Source organism: Lingula anatina, chromosome 2 (assembly GCF_051362555.1).
Source record: "Lingula anatina isolate TDL-2025a chromosome 2, LinAna3.0, whole genome shotgun sequence".
NCBI lineage: Eukaryota > Metazoa > Brachiopoda > Lingulata > Lingulida > Lingulidae > Lingula > Lingula anatina.
In genome coordinates this window covers 25,601,747-25,629,322 of record NC_141768.1, presented here as the reverse complement: position 1 = coordinate 25,629,322, position 27,576 = coordinate 25,601,747, and the positions used below count along the sequence as shown (strand labels likewise).

The window sequence follows — 27,576 nt, the reverse complement described above, 5'->3', positions numbered from 1 at the left end:
TACTCTCCCAAACACCCAGGGCTGGCCTATCACCATGGGTCTTCTTCACCTGAAACATACAGCGGAAAATATGTAATCTTTCATTTCGATTAACCCATTTTTATGACCCTTACTAAAGTGGTGAAACTTTCACCGCGATTAACAGCATTTTGTGGTACAAAGTGTACAATAGGTCGTCATTATTTAAAATCGTTATAACATGTCTTTACAACTGAAATAAAAAAAGTTCAGTTCTACCAAGTGCCTTGCCAGCTGTCCTTGCGCTGGCCTGAAGATTGAAGAGGAGGACATGGGGAAAGCCACTGCTTGCACGGTGAGCTTTCCTCGGTGATCTAGACAGGGAGAGGGTCATTGTTTTAGGTAGCCTGATTAGTAATTTCTAAATATTAATCACATTAGATTCCCCGTCTGCTGTGTACGCAACGGGTGTTTGAAATGCCGACTGAAGCCCGATCTCCAACCCCAGCCTACATCATCGTTGTCATATCCGAGAGAGAGTCCCTTGTCATGCAGGGTTCGGTTCCCATCGATTTGTACAGGTGAGCCCCGTCCTAGATTTTGACCTTCTGACGTCACGCTTATCCTCAACTGTGTGAATGTAATGGATGTGGACTTTGTGTTACATTTACCGTCAGTTTTTTTAACAGCGGATCGGAAACAACACCACTTGAGCGATCTCGATATCCCCAATCCGAAACATCTTCCGTTGAGCTCCAATATATTGCAGTTTTGTTCTTATTCTAAACGATATTTAAAGCATGTTAATCAATATTTTAACTATCTATCCCAGGTTAGTGTAGGGGTACAAGTGTGTCAGGTTCCCATTGTTTTGTTTTTTTTTCTTTACCCGTGACAGCCAATTTTTTTTCACTGAGATGCGTGAAACGTGCATATTATTTAGCGTGACCCATGAGGAACCCAATTCCCGTGGCTCGTGAATGCGGCTTTTTATTCTTCGCCCTTTTCGTGAAACAAAGTCTTCGGGATTTCGATTTGCATTATCAGCAAGATATGAATTAAGTTTTATTTACTGTGCTTTGTGAGTTAATGATTTAATTTCCCGTGAACTGTGATCACTACCACTCCTCCCCAATGGGATCCTCGAGTGTGTCTTTGATTTGACTGTATTTTTACGTAAGCTGGGATTTTAGCTGAACGTCTTATATCGTAGATTTTGTTTTCTCACCACTCACTGGTTTATTTGTTTTCCGTAATTTTGCATTCTTTTAATATTTATTTATTTATTTATTTATTTATTTATTTATTAGCGAAAAAACAAGCGTTAAACACATTGATTAGTCTAGTTTGGTAATGCTTTGGTAATGGTAATTCATGTCTTGTCTCTTGTTGTAGACTGTGTAGATCCATGTCGCACCATAGCACTAAAATTGTCGAATTTCTTTCTTTTTTTGATAAAATGAAGCCTGTTACAATGCAGAAGGGGATCGATAAAAATTGTCGAAGAGTGCAACTCTGGTAGTTGGGTGGCGCATGCCCTCGTAATTCTAGAAAGGCCTGTCCTTGTTCGCCCCCCCCCCTCCCCTCAGCAAATACTAGGTCCACAAGTGTTGTTGTAGACTTAGACCAACTTGAAACTTTGGCAAACTTCTAATAGGTGAAATATTTATAAGATCATCAGTGATAAAAAGGAATTTGTGAAAAGGTTTTGAACTTTGCCTTTTTGGCATAGACGAACCTTTGTAGTTTATAACTCCTTCCGCGAATTTTTATACTTTAAATTGTTAATACACTTGAGTAAAATAACATCATCTTGGTAAAATCATGATCAGTAATGTGAAAGTATTGATAAACCCCCCTTTTTTATGTTCTTTCATTTTTTGGAGTAGGGGAGGGGGTTATCGCAGACAAGATAACACAATTGCGACCCAAGGGCCTGTTCTGGTACTGATGTTGTATTAATGATAATTCCACAGGACATTTGGTAAATGAATAACAAACGATACAAGTCAAGTGTTGACGCACGTCTAGAGCGATTGTGACATCTCAACACGTAAAACAGAGATACTATATAGCGGTATCTGATAAATTATAAGGACATTTTAGTTTCGGACTTCACAGAGAACACGAGACAAAAGGCAAGCTGGTATTGATTTTCATTTGTCGCAGATTCGTTATGTCACTTTTTGTGACATTTTGACGACGTTTGTTTTCAAAGGAATAGGTAAGGGTATATGGGAGAGCTTAGATTGTAGAAGAAGAGCGAAGTTTATAAAACAAGTTTATAGTTAAAAGTTTGCTGTTGCAAATTTTTTAGTAAAAAAATGATAACTTTTCGGTATAACCCTAAAAAGAACTATTTCATTAGATGTTTGTTCAAGCTTTTTTTAAGTTGACTTATTTTACTACCCTTTCAAGTTGTCTTTGCTGTAGTTAAAATGCCGTATTTCACAAGTTTACCCAAGCTGAACCAACCTTATGCCCTGTAGTATTATCTAACCCGTGGTTGTGTGAAATTTTAACTTAAATAGGCAGTACGTGCTGTGCGTGCTTTGTGTTTTAAAATGATGACCTTGATATTATTTGCTCTGGTTTATAAAGAATATCATCTTCACGATTCATAGGTAAACATCTGATGTCAGCATTATATTTGGATAAGTTTTTTTTTCTCCTGGGGATTAGGGGTTGTGTGTTTTTCTTACAACTTAAATTTATATTTTGACTTTTTCAGACTGTGAAAACGTTTCAAGCCGCCACTTCCCCCTAACAAGCCAATCATGGGGGCTCTCGGGCAGTTTGGACTTATATTAAAGAAGAATTTTAAGCAAAAGCTTCGACAACCGGTAAGGAATTTACATTGTTTGAGAGAAATAAAGTTTATTATTATTATTATTATTATTATTTATTTATTCATTTATTTAATTTTCTTTGGGGGGCATAATTTGAATGTGACTTCTTTCTGTGTTGTTATCTAAAATGTTTAATAGCGAAGAAGAGGCAATTTAATTTTGAAACAAAAATATGCTGCTCCTCGCGCGTAATAGTTTCCTATTCATTTTCACACTAACAGTTTTGTATTCGTGATCGATTCAGTTTTCCGTACATGAAAAAAGTAGCAGCTGGATAAAATTGCATTATCTAGAGGTTCCCAAAATGCAGCCTTGGAAAAAAGTAATCGAAAGGATCCCATCAGAGTTTGCAAATCACAAATTAATTTGGCTCATGGGCTTCTCACTTCGTTGACACCGCCCTTGCAAGACCTTGCCCTAAATCGTTTATTGCTGCAACTCTGAACTCTTCCAGTGCAGTGGCCTATTTTACTTCTTTCTTGTTTAAGATTAAAGTTGGCATCTGGATCTTGCAAATCCTCCTCATGATAGATTTTATCAAAAGTCCATCATTAGTTAAGTTGGATCCTACATTTATGCAGTAGCCGATTTATCATTATAATCATAATGGTTTTACTTATGTATGTTACAATCATTTTGTGACTCTTTTGAAGCAATTATAATCTGTTACAAAATTATTGAGTCGCCTGTACTTTAATTTTGTATACTCTTTTAAACACCCCTGATAGCATAGGGTAGGTTTTGCTGGTTAACCATCTTTTATAAAAGATGCTTCATTTTCTCTCTGACATGACGGCACGTTAACAGTTTGGTTACATAAAGCTACGGCGATGAAATGAGACTAGTTGTACAGCGACTTTTTCGACATTTAAGTTGAATGGATAAAATTAGAGGAACAGTGTACGCATAAAAAATGAAAAAAAATTCAATAAGAATACTAAGTGAAATAATGAACTTATTAATTTATAAAATCTGGATGATATATTTGAAGGCGAAACAAAATGTTGATGGTGCCTAGAAAAAGTTATAGAGACCTTAGACTGTGGAACATCGTCACATTTACACACTGAACAGCACAACTTTGCCCACTCTTAAATTAAGTGAAAAAGGCTGCCTCCACCTTGATATTATGACCGATCCAGTAAATATTGGGCTTCTGTCTACTGAGATGTTTTTGAACGTCTTTGTATGGCTCGAAGCCGGGCAAAGATGAATATGCCCTTGAAAGTAGGAAAGTTCCACTTCGGCTATGTACTTTGCCTGTGAAATATCGACTCATATTCATTATGCAATATATATTGAGTTTATAAACTTCAAGATATTTGTCTCTTCACCCTTACTGGCTTGTACTAATGTTTACTTATTCCACTGGCTATTTTTAAAGATGTGTTTATCCATCTGGGCCTGGCCAGCGTCTGCTCCAAAATTAGGCTATTTTAACGTCACGAAAGTTTGTCATGACTGCAAGGGCCATTATTTATTGTTGTTCTTGTCATTTATTTATTTATTTATTTATTTGTTAATTTATTTATTGTTAAAAGGACACCACATTTGCTTGGTCAATTCAGTTATCTGAATTCTTTTTTTTTTCATTTGAGCTAGCCTTCTGATCCATGAACACTGCTTGTATAGGATGATGCATTCAGAAAAAACCTTAACACTAGATCTAAATGAATCTAATAGATAAATTGAAAATTTTAATAATTATTTAAGATTGATAGGAATCTTCTTTTGAAGAAAGTTATCTTTTGTAGAATTGATAAATACAGGAAGTAGAATTTGCACATTTATATCCATGTAGTATGAAGACACAGTCACATGCATTTATTTGTTTTCTTAAGATCTTTTTCAAATTTTTCAAAATCTTCTGTTTCAGGTTCTTTTGCTTCTGGAAATTCTGTGGCCCATTGCATTATTTGTTGTCGTGGCTCTGATCAGACAGCAGACGTTACCTCAGTATGTTGGATCATGTATGTATAAAAATTTTAAAGCTTTCTCTTAATGTACTGCATCATGCTGGCAAATTAGACTTTTAAGCAGAGTCCTTTGTCTGGTCATAAACAAAGTGTGTATAGTCTTCACTTAGTGCGTGCGAATTAAATGTCCATGTGCATTTTTAAAGTCATCTGGAAAACTGTACAGCCACTGAAAAATTGCACAAGCTGTTGGTTCTGTTAGGAAACATTAGTGATGCACAACTGAAAAGAGTCAAAGAGTCAGTTTTACAGCATGTTGTCCCATTCATCTGAGGCCAGAGAGCTGCAGTTTTTTTCAATGGTGGTTTAAAATATGTACTGAGTCTTTAAAATCCAGTGATTTAAATAGCAATAATATTTTAATCATAGTTAACAAGGAGAATAAAATGGGCAAGACATAACAAGAATTAATATGAAGTTGTATTGTCATAGAGTAGAAATGGATAGTAAATGAATGATGAATTCTGATTTGATTTTAATTGTCCATTTTATGATTATCCACTTCATGGGCCACCCAAGTGCCTGTAAATAAGATGTATTGAATTAAAACCAGGCATTGGGAGGACATTGAAGACTAATGTAGCCTTTAACAGCACTAAATTGAACATTAACAGCCTGTAGTTATTTTGTGCTTTCCTTACACATGTGACCTCTTACATACATTTTTGTCTATTAAGGAGGTCAGGTGGAATGAAAGGATATTTCCAATATAGTATAGCTCAATCTCCTATTATGTGCATACCTTGAGGAGAACAGGGTCCAAATATTTGGGCTGGTTGGCCATGTATCTAGGAGAGTTTATTTTTTTATATCTTAATCTGTCATGTTCAGATATAAATCCAGGGATAGGTACTTGAAAATTAAACATAAACCATAGGCATATATATCTGAACGAAGGACTTAGGATTGGAGTGAGTGCTGAGTGGGTGGGATTTTTTAATGATTCATATATATATATCCCTTATTTCGCAATCTTGCAACAGTTCTACTACCATGAATTGGGGGAAAATAAGGGGAATGTGCAGTTGCTTTCATTTTTATTATTTTTTTTTCAAGGAGTGCCCCTTCACAATGAAATGAGATGCCTATGTGTATGGGTGTGACTCAAAGTGGCACAGATGCGCTTTATATTGGGGGATGGGGAGGGAGAGAAGGGTTATTCAAAAAAAAAATTACGTCCTTTTCACATGGAAAAAAGATGAAAAAGTTCACAGATTTCATATAAAAAGTACAAAAAATGGCCATTTACAGTGTGCTTCATTTTTCCTGTATTAGGGATCATTGTTCCCCTATCTCTCAGTACATATCATTCACCTGTGGTTTACATAACTTTGTTTGCTGAAGCCCAAGTCTCCTGTGTAACGTATATTGTTGACAACAACAGTGGTTCAAATGGAAAAATGAGGTTATTCTAATGGTCAGGATTAGAAAAGAACCCATCATGGTTTGCATTGAAATATGATATATGTGTTTAATATATGAAAGCAGACAAAAATGATGAGAAGGCAACAATTAATAAAATGTCATTTATTAACTTATAAATAGAGACTGTCTGACATCTAAAACACGTTTCTGTTTGTGTTAGATGGGATTTTGATAGCATTTCAGTTCAATTGTTTTGCCCCTTGATACTTTGAAGATAAAAGATCTGGGTTATCAAAAAATAAGATAAGCAAGATTTGCTTACGGAGTTCATAGATAAATGATTGCTTAATTTTTATTAGTGGTTTCTTAGTCCATGTTTACAGTTAGGTGTTATCAAGAATGCATCCTTGATGATATCTATATCAGTGCATTGATAAAATAAAACTGAAATTTTATGGAGTTTTCATATACACAATTTGTTGGTTTTTTTTTTTACTCAATTCAAGAATTATTACCAGATTGGTAGTTTCATTGGCATAAAGTCCAGCAGTTTGAAATAGCAGTTATGTGTCTCTATTCGTATTTCTTGTCACAGATACCTATCTTACTTGAGGGAGCTGTTCCTATGGCAAGAGCTCAAGAGCTGCCCTGCAATATACATTATCAAAGCTATTCCTTTTAGAGTTATTTTGTGAATTACTTACAAATTAGATGTATAAATGTGCAGTTTTCCAAAAATGACCATTCTCTTTTGTTAGTTTTATGGATAAACCTTAGATTTTATTCAATCCCTTTGGGATGGCATGCCATCTAATGACCAAATCTACCAGTGAAAGTTTCTTTTACCAAATCCAAATCCAAACTTATTTTATCAGATCAAATAATATTCTGTATCATAAAAATGGCCCTTGATTTGTTATTGATGGAATAAGTGTCAACACATTTGACAAGTTTCTTACACTTTTTCTTTCAACTATTTTAGGTGAATTTGGAGAGCGGGCCATGCCCAGTGCAGGGGTTCTTCCATTTCTACAATCTTTTGTATGTAACATAGACAACAAATGCCAGTCTAGAGCACAGGTGGAGGAGTCCGTACTTGCCAGTGCCAGGTAATACCCTCTTTATTTCAGACAACAGTGTCATATGATTTTAATGATTTAAATTATTTTTTGCTTCATTATAAATGTTTGCAAATATGTCTCGTCATATTGCTGATGTTTATGCCAAATTATGAAAATGTGAAAAAGATTTTTGTTTGTCAGAATTCTTGCTTATTCTTTTGAATATAAGCTGTAGATCTAACTTGTCCACAGAGATTTTTGAAAATATATTTTTTGGGAGATGAGCATGTAAAGTATTAACTTAATTCTTTTTCCCAGTCCCTCTGTTAATTTTTTCCTTTCAATCAGCATCTAGATGAGTATCATGGGTGCCACAAATAACCTTCTTGCATATTTTTGTTCCCCCCCTCCCACCTCCCCAAGCATTTTTCTAACCCTACACCCATGCTATGGCGTAATTGCATTTTGTTCAAAGTTCAGCGCTCGGTAATCATTATCATTCTTGATACATGTTGGTGTCATGATGCACCTTGAACTTGCTTAAATTAAGCTTTTTATCTTAACTTTGAATTAGTCCAATGCCAGGTAAACAAAGGCATCATAAGCAGCAGAAGTCATGTATGGTGGTGTATATAGATACCTCACCCTCCTACTTATCATATTTTTATCATATAATAGATATCAGTTACTTACGAAATCAAAGATCCTTAGACTGTATATAGAGTATGTTGCATTCACAGGCCTTGTTAATGAATCAGAATACAGTATTCTTATTTACAGCCATTAGTAAAGTAAGAAACTTAAAAACTTTCAAAATATTGTGTAAAAAAATTTAGTCTTAAAGTGAATAAAAATTGAAAATGTTCACGTTTGGAAGCACACATCTAAGCTGTTTATCAAAAGAATATTTGTCAAAAATGAACTTACAAAATGAACATCTTTTGATAATCTGTAAAACGTTCACTTTGCAATCCACGAAGATTGCATAAGAAAAATGGGTTTCAGTTGTAGTGAAAGCATTATTCTGTTGACCACTGTTGGCTAGGTTTGTACACAAATACGTATCTTAAAGAGCACCGAGGTTTGGAAGTAGCTAGTAATCCATATAACCAGCTTGATATGAAGCTTAATAAAACTGCGCATGCTTGTTAATGTGTGCTTTGGAAAATCAATTGAAGTTATGAACAAACTCCTCTGAGTCAGTCGGTGCCAATTAAAACTGCATATAATTGTTATCTTGCTGTTGCTTAGGGCAGAAACCCGTTGGATGAAAGGATTAATTTAAGATAACTCTCATAACCTTTGTCAGCAAAGCGGAAACAGATACCAAACTAGTAACTCATTTGCTGATGAAGTACCTCACACTTATTAAATATGCAAAACTTCATCTATTTTATTAGGAAATTTGTGGTTAACAGATAATCGAAGGCAGCCTGGGTATACAGAATAGAAAGGCAAGGTTTAAGAACACTTGTACTTAACTTAGTTTCTGAGATAATTTTCCAGATAACCTTAACCACATGATGTCGCATTCTGGTTGAACTAACAGAGATAAGAAAGGAACAGTCAAACATCAACATAAAAGCTCTAACAAATCATTAGGTTACTTATTAATTATTTGGGTTGATTGTGCAATTCAAGATGGAAATGTTTTCAGAATATATTGAGACGAAATATGTTTTAAAATGTAAAAATTAGTCAATTTTCAAATGTAAAAGTATTTGACTTGGCAAAAAAATACCAATGTATCAAATGTTTTACTTGAATTATATCATGTTATATAGGGACTGATACTTTCTACAGTTTGGCTTGAATAATTAAAGGCTATCAGAAGAGAATTGTGGTGAAAAGTTCAATGTTTCATAAAAAAATAAAAGCTTATTTTTAATAAGTTAAAAGACAAAAAAATACAAGCCACATGGCTGGAGTTTCAAAAGATTCATTTATGGAAAATTTACTGAATAACTACTAGAGTTGCACATGACAAAGAGAAGTTTCACAAATTTTTTTCAAATTATTATGTCTGTTTCATGGTGTCTCCTTGCAGATCAGATTTAAGATATTTACACCTACAGTTGTCGATTAAAATCACTTTATTTAGTTATGCAGGTGTGATTCCGTTCCCTGAGAGATATCATGAGTATGTTCCTTTCACTTAAGGATTTTTATGTGTAGTTACTAATTACAGTTCAGGTGTACCAGGTGTGACAACATGTCTGAAAACCATTTGAAACCTTTTAAGATCCTCAGTAGTCTGCTGGGATGCCAATGGCAAATGTGTATTTGAGGGAGGAGGTGGTGTGAAATTGTGTATTTGAAAAAAATTGTTTATGATTTGCTAAAGATAATAAAAGTATACTTTTTGGTATTTCTTTGAGCGGTTGGATAAAAAATGTGTGTAAACCTCGCAAATATCTTCAATGATTGCTTGAAAACTATTTCAAGTATATGCAGTCTGCCAATAGCCAGTTCAACACTGGTATAAAAAATAAAAATAAACCTGGGTACATGCTTCTCGGTTTTGTGATTGAAATTGCAATAATCATTCTGGTGTCCCTATTGAAAACTGAATGAAGTTTTCAGCAGATATCAGTAGAAGACACATGTGAGACATACCTATTTTGGTAACATTTTTTGATGGGACACATAAAGATTCACTTCCAAAATTCTCTGATGCTAAAACCAAGAGACTTGATTAGTTGTTCTATATAAAAAATGTCTTTATCTTCAGTAAGTGTGGAGGCCTGCTCAGTTCTTGTTGAAGGAGTTGTAAATATGCAGCTTCGTCCATTTATTTCACAATACCTACAAACTGTTAGCTTAAGTCACATTTGCTAAGTCATACAATAAAAAGGAATGTTTGAAGAGTGGACAATGTACAGCCTCTGTGGACTTTACGCCTCCAGTTATTGTGAAGCATGGCCCCGTAGTGTTATCATGGTTTCATGGTTCCCACAAGTAGAGCCTTTTTGTACACATAATAAGAATGAATTTATTTATGACCCATCTTTTGACCACATGACTCTGGTCACTTATACAAGGGCAGAGAAAAATGTACAGTTTACATGACTTTTGAAGTATAATGATTTTATGGCAGACATTCTATAACTTACTTTTCAAATATATTGTAAAAAAATTTTTTTTTATCTTTCATGTACCAATTTATATTATGGATAGTTGATTAGTTAATTTTAATGTAGCTGTCAAAAATTGCTTTCTTTGTACATTAAAGAAAACTGACATTTCTTCTGAATGTCATGTCTCTTCAAAATTAACACGTTTTCTATTCAAGCATTTACTGCCACACCTGTGTCAAACAATATAACAGGGATCATATTTCACGGTATAGTTATGAAACCAAATGCTTGCTCAGTGACATAAAACTGCCAAGGTCACCTCCTGATGGACATATGGTACTCTCTGACCACAGGGTGCACTAGTCTGTTTAAAAAATGTTGAAAAGGAGTGAAATTTTTTATACTATTTTAGGGGCCTCTGATATCAGAGGGTAGACATTGTACATGGTGCTGAAAATAAAAATGTTTCAGGCATATCTGTCATGACACCTTTGATTTGATTGAAAGAGAATAAATGTTTATGAATCCCAGTTTACATAAGCTAAATTTGATAGATTAAATGTTTTACTTAACTACCTGTACAGTTTTTTCACAAGTGAATTTTTCTCTTAATTCACCCCCCCCCCCCCTTCAAAGCTCTCCCAATTTTGCTATGGTTTTATCTTAACCTGTTCTATTTCAGACATTAACTTGATACACAGAAGATACAATGTTATAAATGACTTATTTTAGTTTTTTATGATTAAAGTCCAGTTTCCTTTCTTTTAAAAAGGGTTTCACAAATTTTTGAGGAAATACAACCCATACTAGATAAAGAGTCGACCACTGGAGAAGTGTTGCAAGACCTTCCGAAAACAGTGCAACTTGTGGATTCCTTAAATGAAGCTTTTCAGGATGAGGATGTCCAGAAAATACTCAGTAGGTTCAATCTAATATTGGGATTGATTTTCAGCAACTTTAATTCCACTTTTGATTTTTGTTCTTTCTGCAATATGTACTGGTAATAAGGGATGTATTTTTTTTTCATTACTTTCTTGATGATTGTGTAAACAGCCCCTGCTAGGAGGAAGCATATCTCTCCCTGGGCAAATTCTAAATGAGATGAGGGCTTTATCTGTCTCAACCTAGCCAGGACCAGCCCTCCACCAGGGCTACAGGTTGATTTTTCACAAGATATTGACAAATTCATAACAATTTTTTCTACTGTGAGACTGAAAATTTTGGTATGAAATAAATTTTATCACTCATTTGGCCTCTAGTATTGAGTAGCCAGGACCATATGATAACATCTCCATATTTTCACTCATAGCCCTGATAAAAACACATGTAAAAAGTCCTTCATTTTGTTGAATCTTTCGTGCTTTCAATGAAGACTCCTCCTCCCCCCCCCCCCCCCCCCCCAGAAAAACAAACAAACAAACAATCCCTTATACTGAGCCTTGTTATGTTGATATTTCATATTAACAATTGTGAAGCCCAAATGATTCACTTGGGTCTCATTCAAATGGTTTGTTTGCTATGAAATTCCTGAAATGTTGAACAAAATGTGTGAAAAAAAAGAGAAATGCATTTTTTTGTTCCAGTGTTTACTCAGTGAGGTAGTACCAGTATTTCACATCACAAGTAAAAAAAAGAATGAAAAACTGATTCTGAAGTCTTTTAAAGGCATTTTCCTATAGAATTTTCTTTTGTGCTCAGTTGCATATCTGGTATTATATTACAACTATCATATAGACTGACTGGATGTAAATACCTAAACTTTATAGCAGCATGGATGGATTTTTGCTAGACACGGTTAGGGTTAGAAAATCCATTAGCGTTCAATCTGCACATTTACATGTAAAATAAAATTGAATAATATAAGATAAAAAATAGGGGCAGCTAAGACCTCTCCCACAATATCTGCCTATGCATGTGCAGTATTTTATTGTCCAGATCTTTGTTGTTGCTGTACTGTAGAGGGAAGATTTTATCATTTATTGATCAGAACATTAATTAACTTAAATTTAATTTTTACAATAGAAAGGGTTAATTGATAAGAAATATGACTTCATGTGAATTGCCACAGGTGCCAGAATGCCTTACCTTCAATATTTTAAAAACATTTTAAAGTTTCATTTCCTACAATTATAGATATAACAAAAAGAATATTTTAATTCCAGAGGCTGACTTGAAAGTGAGAGACCTTTTCAAAAGTCCCGAAGATGTAAAAAATTATCTGACAACCCAGGCGGGTGTCTTGGCTCCAGACATTGTGGAGGCCGTATTAAATTCATCCCTCAATGTCAGTAAGGTGAGTCCATGGGTAGCAACAATAAGGCTACCCTTTTGTGTAAGTATTAATATGAACCTTCTCTTCAAAACCCCGTGGAATTCAAGCATGAATGGACAAGATGTGGACTAAGGACAAGTGGACAACACATATTTTCTTGAGTAGAAGTTATTAGAACTGGGTGAATTCATACAATCATGTACTACAGACTATGATAGGAACTGATAGAGGGTACACTTATGCAAACTTTTATATAATGGTCTCTGAAGATTTTGTCCTTACTTTGTAAAAAAAAGCTAATTCCATGACAAAAACCAGATAAAGAAATCAAGGTGTGATATAGCAAATAAATAAATGAATTCAAAACCTGATAATATAAATAATAAAATTATTAAGTATATAAGTGTATTAACCATTTGATGTTATAAAACAACAATTAGAAGACATGATACCAACCCAGTAATGAATATGAATGATTTAATTAATATTTTCTTTTACTTTTTTGTTTGTGATTCAGCTCTATGACTTAATAGGCTACAGGGACTACAAGGGCATAGTCTGCAGCCCAACCCGTCTCAAGGAGTACCTGCTGTTTCCAAGGGGAACAGACGTGGATGTTGTCAGCAGCAGTATGTGTAACATCAATGAGGATCTTATCCCACAGATAGTGGAAGAACTGCAGCGACAGATCAGTGTCACCAAAATCTTAAATCTGGTGAGGAAAAAATTCTTTCTGTACATAGTGCATTGAAACAAGACCAATCCTGATCCAGAGTTTCACACAATAGTAACCCAACCTGTATTAATTTAATTAAAGAATTCATGGGGGGAGGCTATATAAAATATTAAAATGGGTTTTATATTTTAATACAGTCACTTCATAGTTAATTTAGTTTTTGATTGGAAATTGGTTGGTTAAAAAAGGAAAAAGTACAATGTTTCATCTCTGTTTTCAGAAGTTACTTTCAGTAAATACTAGAAGCACCTTTTTTTCGCAGTGTCTGATTAAGTATGATTTGAAAATTGGTATGATTTAAAAATTAGTTTAATTATTGTTAGAAAAACCCCAATGTTTTTCCTGAAAAGGTCAATATATATTGTCATTCCACTTCCAGGCTAGTGAGATGACGGGAGCCATTGCTAACATCACAGAGATGGAAATCCTTCATGATGTAGCCGCCATGATGAAACTTTTGACCAACATGTCCTCCCTTCAGCCACTGATGGCCAATGTCCCCCAGCTCCGTGAAGCCATGGGCTGGCTGCGTAATGTCGCAAACTTCATACAGTTGATGCAGAACCCAATTTCTGGCAATATGGATTTCAGTTTGTGAGTATATCCTAGCTGCTACATTATTGACTAGTGTTTGTATTATTGTGACCTAATTTATGTGCAGAGATCAATTCAAATGCATGAATATAGATTTTGTTTTGTGTAAAGAAGGAACCTCCAGGAATATAGGTTTGCTGGAGTGATTTTATTTAAAAGATAATTATGCTTTGTTCATAAATAACACTACCTGTAAGAAATGTAATAAAAGTAACCTAGTGTCTATACTTTTTCTAACAGGCACTTGTAAAAAGTGAGATTGAATCATTAGAGAGAGTATTCTTACAATGCGAGTGTGTTGAGAACATGAATAAAAAACAATATTAAACTATTGGTATTCTGCTTCCAGCATTGGTCAGTTTCTGAATGACCTTGACCCACTGATCACCCAGTGGACACAGAACAGCCCAGTGTGGACAGACATCAAGAGGGGCATTAAGGTTGGACAGGCCATTGCTAACTGGACCAGCAATGGACTCCAAGTCATTCCAGGTATGGTTATGTCATTTATGAATAATGAAAGTAACAAAATCCTTATATAAACTAATACACCTGCATGAACTGGCAAACATGTACAGTGTGATAAATACTGTATATATACAAAACATAATGATATTTGCAAATAGTTTCCATTTTATTGCTGAACAGATGATTACTTTTTAATGACAATGACAGAAAATACATGCTTAGTAAATGGATGAAGATGCCTTTGACTTTTTATTGACTTTGACTTATAAGAAATTGCTTGATCACTATTCACTGAGAAAGCAAGAAGTGAAAGAAGAATAATGCACTGCAAAATCATGTTTCCTTTTTCAGAAATATTTGAGCATGTTATTTCAACCAATGTACTGTAAAATTTAAAGAAATACGTAATTTGTTGATTTCCTGGTAGTAAAATATGATATATATATATGCTGACACAGTGCTACTAAAAGGCAATTTTTCTTTCTTTGAGTAATATGACATGTTTTATGGAAAAAAAATGTTATATTTTCAGATACAAAGATCACATTCTACAACCTCTTCCCTGAGGGAACCACCATAGCAGAGTATATCAATACCACCCTAAGACTGGCACCCTATGTACAACATACTCTGTTTGCTTCTACTGTCAATATGAAGAAGGTCTGTTCAATACAATAACTGTCTTAAAGGAACAAATTATACTTTTGAGAATATAACTTGTATTAAATTTCACTTTGTGGCTTCAGAATGTTTCTGATACATCTGCTAGTTGTGGAATTATTTGGTGAATATCTTTATTTTAAGTAAGCTTATATAACAAAGATGGTAAATTATGTTATTTATACCTTCAGTTGAATTGAAATAAGAATGTGAATATACATATTTATTAAAAATAAAAAACAATTGTTTTCATTTTCAAGCTCCAAGAAATGTTAGCCCAAATCCAGCAGAATGTCAGTGTCCAGCACCTGTACTGTGTTGACCCCGGCTACATCAGCATCTTTGAGATTACACATGAAGAGGATCGGCCTGTCTTGCAAGAGCTGCAGGATGCTCTCTGTAGGATTAATGTCTCTGCTGCTTACAATGATGAGCTGATGAAGGCTTTTAAAGTTGATCAGCTGATTCATCAGGTGCTTTGATTTTTTAATTCAATTTTTTCTTATCTGTCTTTTTAATTTTGAATTTAATACAGCATTGTATCTATCTCTCGGTCTTATGTCCTTGATGTTTTTTAAAGATATTGAAAGAATTTAAAAGACTCACTGAAACATTTTCCATGGTTTTAAAACTTAAAATGAAGTTTTTAATTGTATATTAAAGTAAAGTTTTATGAAGATTGTTAACAAGTGTTAGACAGGTGTGATAATTGCGAACCATGAATGCCTGATAGCTAAGCATTTGTGATTGGCATAGTAAACATAATTCAAAGACATCATTGGAAGTTAGAGTGAGAGTTAAATTGTAGGTGCCTCATTGATGGGGGAATCTTGCTGATATGTAGAATTGAAACTGGCATTTATGGGTTCTAAAGCCTATTGTACCAGTGCCATCTATCTTATAAATATATATTTTTTGTTTTATATTATCAGGTTCAAACTCTCTCTAACACATCTATCCAACTTGGAAACTTAGACTGGACTGAACTGATCCAGACCTATCAAAACTTGGCTAAACATCAAGCTGAGTTCAATGTGTATATTGAAACAATTGTGAAAATGTTTGCAAATGTCAAATTTGAGGACTTGGCACATGATTTTCAAAATCTCTGGCAGAGAAATCTTGAGATGTGGGTTAATGGAACACAACCCACAAATCTTGAGGAGTAAGTTGGATAATATATTCAATTAAGCATTCATCTTATTTATACTTTAACCACCTTGCCTCTACATCCTTATTCATATGAATTTTATATTCAATTTGAACACTGGTTTTGATTAATTTATTGACAGCAAGTGGTATTCTGGGTAAAGATGGCATATAGTCTTTAAAGTAACTTTGGTTGACTTTCAACCTTATGCAGAGTGTTTTACTGTATTTTAAACATGCACATGCACAAATTTGCCATTTATTGTACCACCAGCGTTAGCGCTGGCGGTACACATGGTTTCGGTCCCGTCCGGATCGTTCCGCCGGCTCCGCCGGCTCCGTTGGCTCCGCCGGCTCCGCCGGCTCCGCCGGATGGCTACCGTTACCGCTTCTCCTCCTAGACGGTAAGGGCCCCCGTACCCATCTCATGGATTTAGGTCACCTATAATCTCAACTCGTTCCACGTAAAATTTGGGCTTTGTCGGTATTGGGGTCTGGGTGTAGCACTCATTGCAATGCACCCTTGTCTAAAAATGGCAAAATTAAATGCTAATTATCTACCCTACGGAAGGAGTTATGGGAAAAATTTCTATAGACGGCTTTCCAAAAGTCATATGTGTAGATTTCAAATATACCCTTGGATTTGACCTTTGACCTTTACTTCAAGGTCAAATGGGCCAAAATTTTCAAAAAAATGAATTTTTTTACGAAAAAAATTTTTTTTCTCCCTGTTATTCAGACACCACACAGACTTAACCAATAATATTATTGGAAAGTGTTACCCTTCAGGTCATCTTTCATCTCCATGAATTTGGGGTCAATCGGTGCATTTTCACGGGAGTAGCGGCCATAAGATACCGAAACTGAAAACTGTCTCTAATTTGGGAACCGTTAATGCTAGAGACCCATTCTTTTTTGCATTTTGTAGAGCATGTAAAGCCCAACACTGGAGGTGGGCTCGGTTTTTTTGTATTCCATACGGTTTTCGAGTTACGCTGTATCAAAAAGTACAAATTGGTGGTAAAAGCAAAATGTGCAGTACGGTAATGGATAATAAATTTTGAACTCTGGAAAAATAAAACATAAGGCTTGGCAAAGCAGACAACTTGTGTTCAAAAATGACATTATTTCATCAAATTTGAACTTCTGAAATTTCAGAGCACCTCCTATTTCAAGAATTTTGACCAAAATGACATTTTCTTTATTTTAATTAATTTTTTCTGTACAAAATTTAAGGCACATTATGGTAACTTCAAAATTATAACATTTAGTCCCTTATATCTCCAAAACTGGCAGAGATAGGTCCATAGTTACTATTGAAGTTGAATAGGAAGTCATATACTGGCAATCTTACTATGACCTTGAAATTGACCTTTGACCTACTTTTCACCATGAACTGAACTTTGCAAATTTTTCTTCCCTTTTATCTCCAAAACTGGCAGAGATAGGTCCATAGTTACTATTGAACTTGAATAGGAAGTCATATACTGGCAATCTAAATGTGACCTTAAAATTGACCTTTGACCTACTTTTCACCATGAACTGAATTTTGCAAATTTTGCTTCCCTTTTATCTCCAAAACTGGCAGAGATAGGTCCGTAGTTACTATTGAACTTGAATAGGAAGTCATATATTGGCAATCTATTTGTGACATTAAAATTGACCTTTGACCTACTTTTCACCATGAACTGAATTTTGCAAATTTTGCTTTCCTTTTATCGCCAAAACTAGCTGAGATAGGTCTGTAGTTACTATTGAACTTGAATAGGAAGTCATATACTGGCAATCTAAATGTGACCTTAAAATTGACCTTTGACCTACTTTTCACCATAAACTGAACTTTGTAAAATTTGCTTCCCTTTTATCTCCAAAACTGGCAGAGATAGGTCCATAGTTACTATTAAACTTGAATAGGAAGTCATATACTGGCAATCTAAATGTGACCTTGAAATTGACCTTTGACCTACTTTTCACCATGAACTGAACTTTGCAAATTTTACTTCCCTTTTATCTCCAAAACTGGCAGAGATAGGTCCATAGTAACTATTGAAGTTGAATAGGAAGTCATATACTGGCAATCTAAATGTGACCTTAAAATTGACCTTTGACCTACTTTACACCATGAACTGAATTTTGCAAATTTTGCTTTCCTTTTATCTCCAAAACTGGCTGAGATAGGTCCGTAGTTACTATTGAACTTGAATAGGAAGTCATATACTGGCAATCTAAATGTGACCTCAAAATAGACCTTTGACCTACTTTTCACCATAAAATGAATTTTGCAAATTTTGCTTCCCTTTTATCTCCAAAACTGGCAGAGATAGGTCCATAGTTACTATTGAACTTGAATAGGAAGTCATATACTGGCAATCTAAATGTGACCTTGAAATTGACCTTTGACCTACTTTTCACCATGAACTGAACTTTGCAAATTTTGCTTCCCTTTTATCTCCAAAACTGGCAGAGATAGGTCCATAGTTACTATTGAACTTGAATAGAAAGTCATATACTGGCAATCTAAATGTGACCTTGAAATTGACCTTTGACCTACTTTTCACCATGAACTGAATTTTGCAAATTTTGCTTCCCTTTTATCTCCAAAACTGGCAGATATAGGTCCATAGTTACTATTGAAGTTGAATAGGAAGTCCTATACTGGCAATCTAAGTGTGACCTTGAAATTGACCTTTGACCTACTTTTTATCATGAACTGAACTCTGCTAATTTCTTTCTCTTTTAACTTCAAACTTGACAGAGATAGGTCCATAGTTACTCTTGAACTTGAATAGGAAGTCATATACTGGCAATTTACTGTGACCTTGAAATTGACCCTTGACCTACCTTACGAAGAACTTAAATTTGATTGTACCATATATTTTTTTTGCAATAGTTTAAAAATTCTTGTTGATTGCATTTTTACAGCTTGTCAAGCACAAAACTGGTGGCTGTGTCCCTTATTTTGTGTATGTTGGGGTCTATACGAATGCGCTTGCTCCAGCTGGTGGTACAATATTCGGAGGCGGTATCGCCTCTCTGATCCTCTAGTTTTAGTATCATTTGTGTCACATGTTCATTAATTTACATTGCTGTCAAGTAATATAATATAACCTTTGTAGAACTGGTTTGTGAGTGATTTACACTAGTACATGTAGTCTACAATCATTCTAACCTCCATTTTTATTCTATTCTACAGCATGTTCCTTCCCTACCTGCAAGGCTTCCAAGTGACAATGCAAGCAATGCCAATATGGGATGAGGCCAAGAGATGGATGGTTGCTGTAGACATTGGCATGGAGATGGCACACAGTGGAGTAAGGATGTACACTGGTGAGATATTGGATTAAAAAGTGCATCTAATTTTATTACATGTCAATAGATGGCAGTAATGTAATTTGATAAGATTATGAAATTCTTGTCTGATTAGTTATTTGTGCACATAAAAAAATTAGATTTATAGGTGAAATTTGCCATATTCATGGTTTAGGTGTAATATGAATACAATGTTTTAAAGAATCTTAAGTTATTAGCGATATCAAATTTATCCTATTTTAGTGATCAGCACACTGAACATTTACTTTTATCTTCTTTATTTCAGAGTTTATTCCGTACATATATCACCTGATCAGGAATGACACTGGTGTCCAGCAGACATTCAGAAAAGTCTTGGCTCTGGGTCCTGATGTAGCACCATCTGTCATGACAGCCCTGACCTCCTATGGAAATACTCAGGTGAAACATTTCAAAGACAATATACACATTTTACTTTTAAATATTTTTTATCTACAATTGGCAACAGATTTCTTGAATATATGAAGTCAGTGCTTTTAGATTTTGCTGAATTAAAATGTTACACATGCATGGTCACCAAGTATTCCTCACAACTATAATCTCCTGAACTTGTCTATGTAAATTTGGGATAAAACTTCTCAATGATAAACATTCTGTAACCTATCTGCACCATCTACAGAATATTCGACATGAGTACACCATGGAGATCACTAAAATTAACCAAAGCTGTATGTAATTTCTATTCATTCCAGTTGCTTATGGCAGATCCTATGAACATTCAGAAGATCCTTTGTAACATCACAGCTCTGAGACAGGCAGCCTCTCTTCCTCAACTCCCCAATGATGAAGTGGTTGAGAGGAGCTTGTGTGATAGTAACCTGACAGCCGTCATTGTACAACTGCAGAAACATTTCAACATTTCCCAGTACAACAATATGGTACATGATATAATAATAATAATAATAATAATAATAATAATAATGTAGGTTACAAATTTAATGACTAGAAACATTACTATAATGATTTTAATTATTTTCGTTATTCTGGTATGCTACCATATAATTTGTATTTCTGTATTTGATCTTTGATTTAGCCTTCAAGCTTGTATAATTTTTAAAAGATAATCTATCCATGACTGGAGGAAAATCAAAGTGATTCATTGAAAAACAACGATCATTTCCCTGCTTAGTTAAAAACTCAAAATAATTATTTTTTATCAGAATATTTCTTTCCTGTTGCTCTCTTCATTGTTTTGATCTTCATTTGCCATACTTACAGACAATGATGATAATGGCTGCCTTCAACATGAGCACTCCAGATAACTCTCCACTGTGGAAGAGAGCGAATATGACTGCTATGTGGACCAGAGCTCAGGGTTTAGCTGAGGCCATGCTGTCAGCCCCCAATAAGACCATGGAGACCTATGCCTTGCTGTATAACATGGATATATGGAAAGATCTGCTGCAACTCAATAAGACTGCAATGGCAGAATGGGAGAAAATGCTGCAGAGCTGGGCTAATCCTAATAATATCATTAACATGTAATTTTTTATTTTCTTGCCATCTTGGTTTCTCTTTGAGAAAGAAATTGTGAATGTGTTTTATGTATATCAATTATTTACAGTCATATTACATAAAATGTTTATGAAAAGCTGCATTTGGTGGTATCATTTGGCATACTTGGTAATTTAAACAGTTTCTCTGCTGTTTTGGAAAGAATGAGAACAACAAATTTAGGGAAAAATGTCCTTGACTTGTGTAGCAAATTATGTTGTTAACATTTCATGGTGCCTTGTATGTCTACTGCTGATGATAGTTAAACTTTTGTTGTTTACTATTTGTAAGTGTAAAAGAAAAGTCACTTGACATTACCAGCCCATATGTGTATTTTTGTGATGACTGGTTAACATGCTAATGATTTCTTCCATTGTCCCATAGGGTGGTGTCAGCCATGCAGGCCTATGGACCAATGATGGAACAGAACACAGAAATGTGGGCATTTGTAGGGCCTATTGTCCAGTCTCAGTATGACTATATGATGTTGAGTGACCAACAGTATGATTTCCTTCTTGGTAAGGAACTGCAATCTCGAGTTCATTTAGAAAAATAGAGTCGTTAGGAAAAAAGTAAAAAAATTAATGGAGGTTTTGAAAATTTTGTGATTTACCTTTGAAAGTTTATCAAAATAGATAAAATATATTTATATGTGAGTTGCAAGAAAAATAACATGCCAATTTCAAAAACTTTTTGTGTTGCGTCTAACATTTCAAAGAAATGCCCCAACTTTTTCTTTCCCAGGCATAATGAATGGGACAGGCTACATTGGGAAGATGATGGATTACCTGTTCCAATATGGCCCTGAGCTCATGGATACTGTTGCCAAGGCGATACAGGAACCAGAAAGAGTAATGGATAGTTCTTCTTTTTAAAGTCTGAAAAAATTTACTCTAATTTACATTCTTATTGACATTTTTTTGTACAGATAAAGGCCCAAAACTAGCAATAATTAAATACTTTTTCTTTCAGTTAATGGTCGCATACCCTGGCCCCTAATTCTAGTAAATGAATATTTGCAATCCCATCAATACTTTTTTCTGTCATTGTAAGCTGTATTTAATTCTTGCATGTATCTATCATTCCAATGCCAGTTGATAATTTATTTTAATTGTAAGCTTTTTAAGAAAATTGTACAATCCATTTTCCAGTTATTGCATAACATCATGAAATTTGCATCTGGAGTATGTGTTGATTATTTTCCATTTCTTCAGATATCCGAGTTTTCAAGACACATCAGTGACATGGGCAATAATGTTGACATGAAGGTGATGTTCTGTGATACAAATGCATTTGAGGAACTTCTGCAGCCTCCATCCAAAATACCCATGGCAGAAATGAAAACTTTCTTCTGCACAATGAATGACACTGCTATGATGGCAGAGATCAACCAATTCACGAAACCTATGGAAAAGTTTATGCAGCAGGTACATGAAATCTTTGCTGTCTTCATTAATAGATTGGGAAAGGACCATATGTCATATAATTAAAGATAACTGCATAAGTGTTTTGGATTTTAGTGTTTATTATAATAATTAAGAAAGGAAATATTTACCAAAAAAAAAAAAACGTTTTCACCTTCTTAGCTTTGTTGAATTTGGGTTTTTTGCATTAATTACATCATGTATAATATAGGAATGTGTGATCAAGGATGTCATCTTAAAAAATCTGTCTTTTTAGTTAAAGATTAGTTTAGGCAATAGTTTATGTTTTTTACTTAAATAGCACCACCATTTATCTGTATGAGTGTATTATCATGCCTGTTCATTTCCTTCAGATGGAACAAATGTTCAACATGTCTGCGTCTCGGGAAGCACCCAAAAACTTTGACTGGGAGGGCCTTGGTGCTCTCACAAAGAGCATGTATGAGAAAGCAATGCAGTTTTCAACAGCTGTGGGTTCATCTCAGAGATACAATATGACAGCTCTGGTCATGCAGATGATGAGTATGGACTTCAGTGCCTATGGTCAGTCCTATGCTAAAGTATGGTCAGAAATGGGAAATATCTACAGGTTGGTATGGTTTATAATTACATGTATGTTAGGCAGCGTGATGGAACAGTGATGATGCTAACACATGCATGGACAAGAAACATGCACAAACACTCAGAGGCATGCACATGCCTGTCCACTCACTTTTTTATAGATAGGATTAAAATAAAATTGAACTTAAGATTTTGGTATCCCCAAAATCATTGGCTGTAATTAAATTATATTAAATAGGACACTACAGTAACTGTATGATATTGCCCATGGCTTTTTAAAGACTTTATTTGACACCCTTTATAGCTTCTCCATGGTGTTCCAGTTAAATCATAGTCCCAAAGTGCTGACAATTGTTTATTCATTCAGGATTTTATTGAGTACAGATCTTTAATTGTGATTGGTTAAACCCTCAAGTAGAAGTCATTCTTCACAAAGGTGTTTTCCACTTCTTCTTTTGTTCCTTGTTTCAGCCTTAGCCGAGACCTAGGTAACCTTATGACAATGTTGGACAATCTGACAGCCAGTGACCCTGTAGCTGGAAATGTGTGGAACTCTGTCAAGGCCAGCATGATGACCTTCAATGAATGGCTGGTTTACTCCACCAAGATGTTGCGTCAAATGAACAGTAAGCTTGGACTTGAAGGGTTTTCAATTCTATATGTTAACCCAAGTTTTGAACATTTTGACTTAGATTCCTCTTGTTTTCAGGGGAGATTAAATTTTTTTTCTTTTTGAGCTCTGTAATGCAAGTAACATGATGATTTACCCTGGTTTTTGCATTCAGTTTTTTATGTGGCTTTTTGTTCCTGCAAAATAAATGACCCCAGGAATGATAAGTTGAAAATAATTCTTTTAATAAAGTTCAACTACATGTACAGTTTTCCTATACTATATATATGTAAAAATTGAAAAACCAGAAATAACTTTTAATGTTTATAACATTTCAGAAACTGGTGAGTTTGATGTGTTCAGTTTGTACAACTCCAGTGAGTTCAATAAGATCCAAACTGCATTAGAAAACTCCCCTGAGATCGTGGACGTCCTGTTACACACAATTGGAGGAATGGCAGAGGACCCAGCAAAGGTATGCTTTTCTGAGTTTTGAAAAATTGAAGAAAAAAAGTGATGAAGTACTTCACTACAGTATAAACAGCATGTTTCGTATAGTTTTTTGTATGGAAAGTGAATACTAAATAAATAATTTATGGAGTTAAAAATAAAACACAAAAGGTACAAGTTTAGATGATGATACTAATCATGCAGTAATACATTTATGCACTTGCACTATAAAAAAATACCATGACACATGCATACAGATAATGATAAGAGTAATTTTGATTTTTGTAATTTCTCTATTCATTCATTGTTTAGGCCTTTATTCTGACAAACATTCCATTGGAGAAGATTTGTATGAACATGACAATCTTTGAAGCAGTGGTTGTGGTGCCCCCTACAGTCCATGCTGATATGGCCACCATTCACAAATATGTGTGTGACCTGAACATCAACTTCACTATTCTCCTGGAAGAAATAAGCCAAAGCTCAACTGAGATGAGAGCAATTTCATCTTTGGTAATTTTTCTATAGTAGTTGTTTAATGGATAAAACTGAAGAAACCAATATAAAAATGAAGAAGAAAATATTAGTGAAAATAGATTTTTAAAAAGTGAAGTTAAGCATTCTCCTTTGTTGCTCACTACTTTATTTTGTTCTTCTGTTAGATTAAAAAAAAAATAAAATTCTTGACCAGTAATTCCATGTGTAGATTATTAGTTTAAAAATGGGAAAATATATTTTCAGATTGAGGCCACAGCAAGAGGACAGAAAGTGGAAGGACTGAATATTACTGCACTAGTAATGAACTATGGCAAATATCAGGGACTGATAGAGGCAGTAATCAGGAACCCTCCAACCTTCAAATTTGGTGAGGAAACTGACTGGATGAATGTGTCAGTGTGGAATGATTTGTGGCTCAGGTTTTCTGGTGGACTGGAGGCTCGTACTTCTATGTTACAGAATCAGAGGTTGGTTTGATTATTCCTATATGTATATTCTTTATATGAACTACTATATATGTAATATATATTCTTTTTAAGAATATCAACACGCAAATTTTTTTCATTTGCCCTCTTAATTTTAAGACATTTCTGAAAAACCCTTTGAAAATTATCTGATTGATAACTATTGTATTTGTTGATTTTGATATCATAACAACTTACAAAATTCATTTGCTGCGGGAAAAAAAGCCATTTTACTCAGAAAAATATAAGCTCATAACATCACTCTGCAGTACCTTTAATTTTTGTTATTGTTTTGAAAATAAATTATTAAATAAATAAAAATATTGCATACTTTATCTTTTTTCTTCTGTTTAGTGGCATATACAATGTTTTGACAACACAGCTGATGCCTGCTGTGGAACAGATGCTGCTGCAGCTTAACATGTCAGACTCAGCCAAGTCTCTGCTGCACTCAATGAATGGAGTCATGGACCTGGTGAAAAACAGTATTTCTCTCTCTGCAGGTGGGCCAATTATAGATATTTTCTCTTTCATGGTGATGCAAAAGTATTTTAATGTCTTAAAGTTCTGGGGTTTACATATTACAACAACATAAGATGAAAATTTTATCGCACTATACTTATTTGTCTTCTTGTTTATGCTTTAAAGACTAACACAATTGTTATGACATTCAAATGGCATAGCTTAAAATTTCAAAGAAAACTGGAGCAAGTTTGATAAAATGTCTATCAAAATTAATATCTTAATGGAGTTTGATATGTGTAATTGTATACAACTATCTTCATTTCTTTCCTTTTTAGGCAATCCTTATGCTTTCTTCACATTGGCCAATGATACGGTGGAACTCAAAAAATTAATGTCTTTGATGGAAATGTCTCCAGAAATAGCGGAAGTGATCATGTACACTGTTGTAGACCCAGTTAAGGTAGACAATACTTTCATCATACTTGAAAAATGAATGAAGTTTTTATATTAGTAAAAACTATACATGTGCACCCTTTTGGTTCAAACATTTTTTTCTGATTTCAATCTGAAATCCAATTTTTTATTGGCTTAAACAGCCCTAGACTCCCACTCTTAAGTCCAGAGAGCTATTTTTAATACTTTTTTCTTACAACCCAAAAGCATGCCTGGCGTCAACCTTTAATATTTTTAGTTAATTTATTTCTTCACATTTTCCAGTCCTCCACTTTGAGCGGGATGTTCACCAACATAGAGACTATGTGTACTAAAGATCTTGGTCAGTTCCTGGTCATCCCTGCCCACTCAAAGGTCAACATCAGTGCTGTGCAGCACACCCTGTGCACTGTGAACTACACCGTGGTGTTGCATGAACTCCAGGAACTCAACGACAAGATGTATGGCTCTTGGAGTAATGTGGTAAGGACACTTGGTTTGGTGCTTTGGACAGTAATATTTTTAGCAGTGCTGTGGCTTATGGAAGAAAAGTGTGTGTTTTGATAGTCATTACTCAATTTTGAGTTGTAAAAGTGCATTCTTTGAAAAAAATGTTTTGATTTAGTTGGTTTGTTGTAGTGATTTGGTGCATCATGCAACTGTAGCTTTCTTGTAATTTTTTTTTTCAGATGAGTTTGTTCAATGTCACCAATGTCCCAGAGAACACCACACAAAAGTTCATCATGAACATCCACAACATCCAGCAGCAAGTGGAGGAGATGATCAAGACTTTCACTGGGAACCATACCGCCACCCCAGCTATGGCAGTACCATCATGGCTGAATGAAACACGCTGGCAGAACATGATTGATAACTATGTACATCATGTGCAGAATCTGAACATGACTAACAGGTTTGTTTGTACAGACAGGGAGAGGTGGGGGGGGGGGTTGACTGTAGTTTAACATCACAACCATCTTTCAGCGTAAAAGGTGTATTTTATATTTTTTTATTCAAGTGCTATGTTGATATACAAGTTTATTGAATTATATTTTAAGCAAATACATTAAAGAAAAACATGTTGTACCTGTTCTTGAAATACTGTCATGTTATTTAACAAATGACTTGGATTGTGTATTGTCCATTCCAGTATCCAAGCCACAATTGAAGGTTTTGGCCCCATGTTAATGAGCCTGCTTACAACAGACAACAGCACTGCTGGCTACCAGGTCCTCCAGGCAGTGAATAATGCCTTGGTACAGATGAAAGTTTCACTTGGGTTTATGTCAGGTAATTTCCTCACACTTTGGTGCAGCCTGATATTTCGATAAAGTTACATCTCTTTGTTTTTAGCATTCTTCTCACTTTTCTTCTACCTCTCATTGTGTTTTTGTGTAAAGATTTCAAATATAAATAGACTGGAAAATTACTTTTTATTATCAATGAGTTTATATTTTGAAATGTTTTTATTCTTTCAGGTACTTTTAACATTGAAGAATTGCTTGGAGGCGGCCAGGAAACCTGGAGAGTAGTAAAACTCTTAGAACACTCACCAGAATTAGTAGAGACAGGCCTCAACTCCTTGTATTTGAACCCAGAGAAGGTAAATAGTGATAAAAAGGTGTTGCTTAAAAATAAATTCAAAGTATGTATCTACCAAATTAA

At 34.6% G+C, this 27,576-nt stretch overlaps 1 protein-coding gene across 16 annotated transcripts in view; it reads left to right on the top strand.

The window, feature by feature from the left end:
* LOC106181188 (uncharacterized) overlaps positions 1-27,576 on the top strand; it is an 82,465-nt gene that overhangs the window by 2,884 nt on the left and 52,005 nt on the right. For 15 of the 16 annotated variants that reach the window (XM_087006011.1, XM_087006018.1, XM_087006026.1 and 12 more), the window contains exons 2-30: positions 2,690-2,801; positions 4,684-4,777; positions 7,131-7,257; positions 11,059-11,204; positions 12,449-12,579; positions 13,076-13,273; positions 13,674-13,888; positions 14,238-14,380; positions 14,889-15,016; positions 15,277-15,489; positions 15,949-16,181; positions 19,359-19,492; positions 19,761-19,894; positions 20,206-20,391; positions 20,732-20,994; positions 21,392-21,525; positions 21,752-21,858; positions 22,222-22,434; positions 22,785-23,020; positions 23,464-23,618; positions 23,941-24,077; positions 24,365-24,565; positions 24,794-25,017; positions 25,369-25,517; positions 25,815-25,939; positions 26,197-26,394; positions 26,601-26,824; positions 27,062-27,201; positions 27,390-27,514. In XM_087006011.1, coding sequence (XP_086862137.1) covers positions 2,736-2,801; positions 4,684-4,777; positions 7,131-7,257; positions 11,059-11,204; positions 12,449-12,579; positions 13,076-13,273; positions 13,674-13,888; positions 14,238-14,380; positions 14,889-15,016; positions 15,277-15,489; positions 15,949-16,181; positions 19,359-19,492; positions 19,761-19,894; positions 20,206-20,391; positions 20,732-20,994; positions 21,392-21,525; positions 21,752-21,858; positions 22,222-22,434; positions 22,785-23,020; positions 23,464-23,618; positions 23,941-24,077; positions 24,365-24,565; positions 24,794-25,017; positions 25,369-25,517; positions 25,815-25,939; positions 26,197-26,394; positions 26,601-26,824; positions 27,062-27,201; positions 27,390-27,514 — 4,779 coding nt within the window. In that variant the 5' untranslated portion in view covers positions 2,690-2,735. Of the gene's footprint in view, positions 1-2,053; positions 2,183-2,689; positions 2,802-4,683; positions 4,778-7,130; positions 7,258-11,058; positions 11,205-12,448; positions 12,580-13,075; positions 13,274-13,673; positions 13,889-14,237; positions 14,381-14,888; positions 15,017-15,276; positions 15,490-15,948; positions 16,182-19,358; positions 19,493-19,760; positions 19,895-20,205; positions 20,392-20,731; positions 20,995-21,391; positions 21,526-21,751; positions 21,859-22,221; positions 22,435-22,784; positions 23,021-23,463; positions 23,619-23,940; positions 24,078-24,364; positions 24,566-24,793; positions 25,018-25,368; positions 25,518-25,814; positions 25,940-26,196; positions 26,395-26,600; positions 26,825-27,061; positions 27,202-27,389; positions 27,515-27,576 lie in introns of those variants that run through there. The other variant, XM_087006010.1, reaches the window with a different exon arrangement.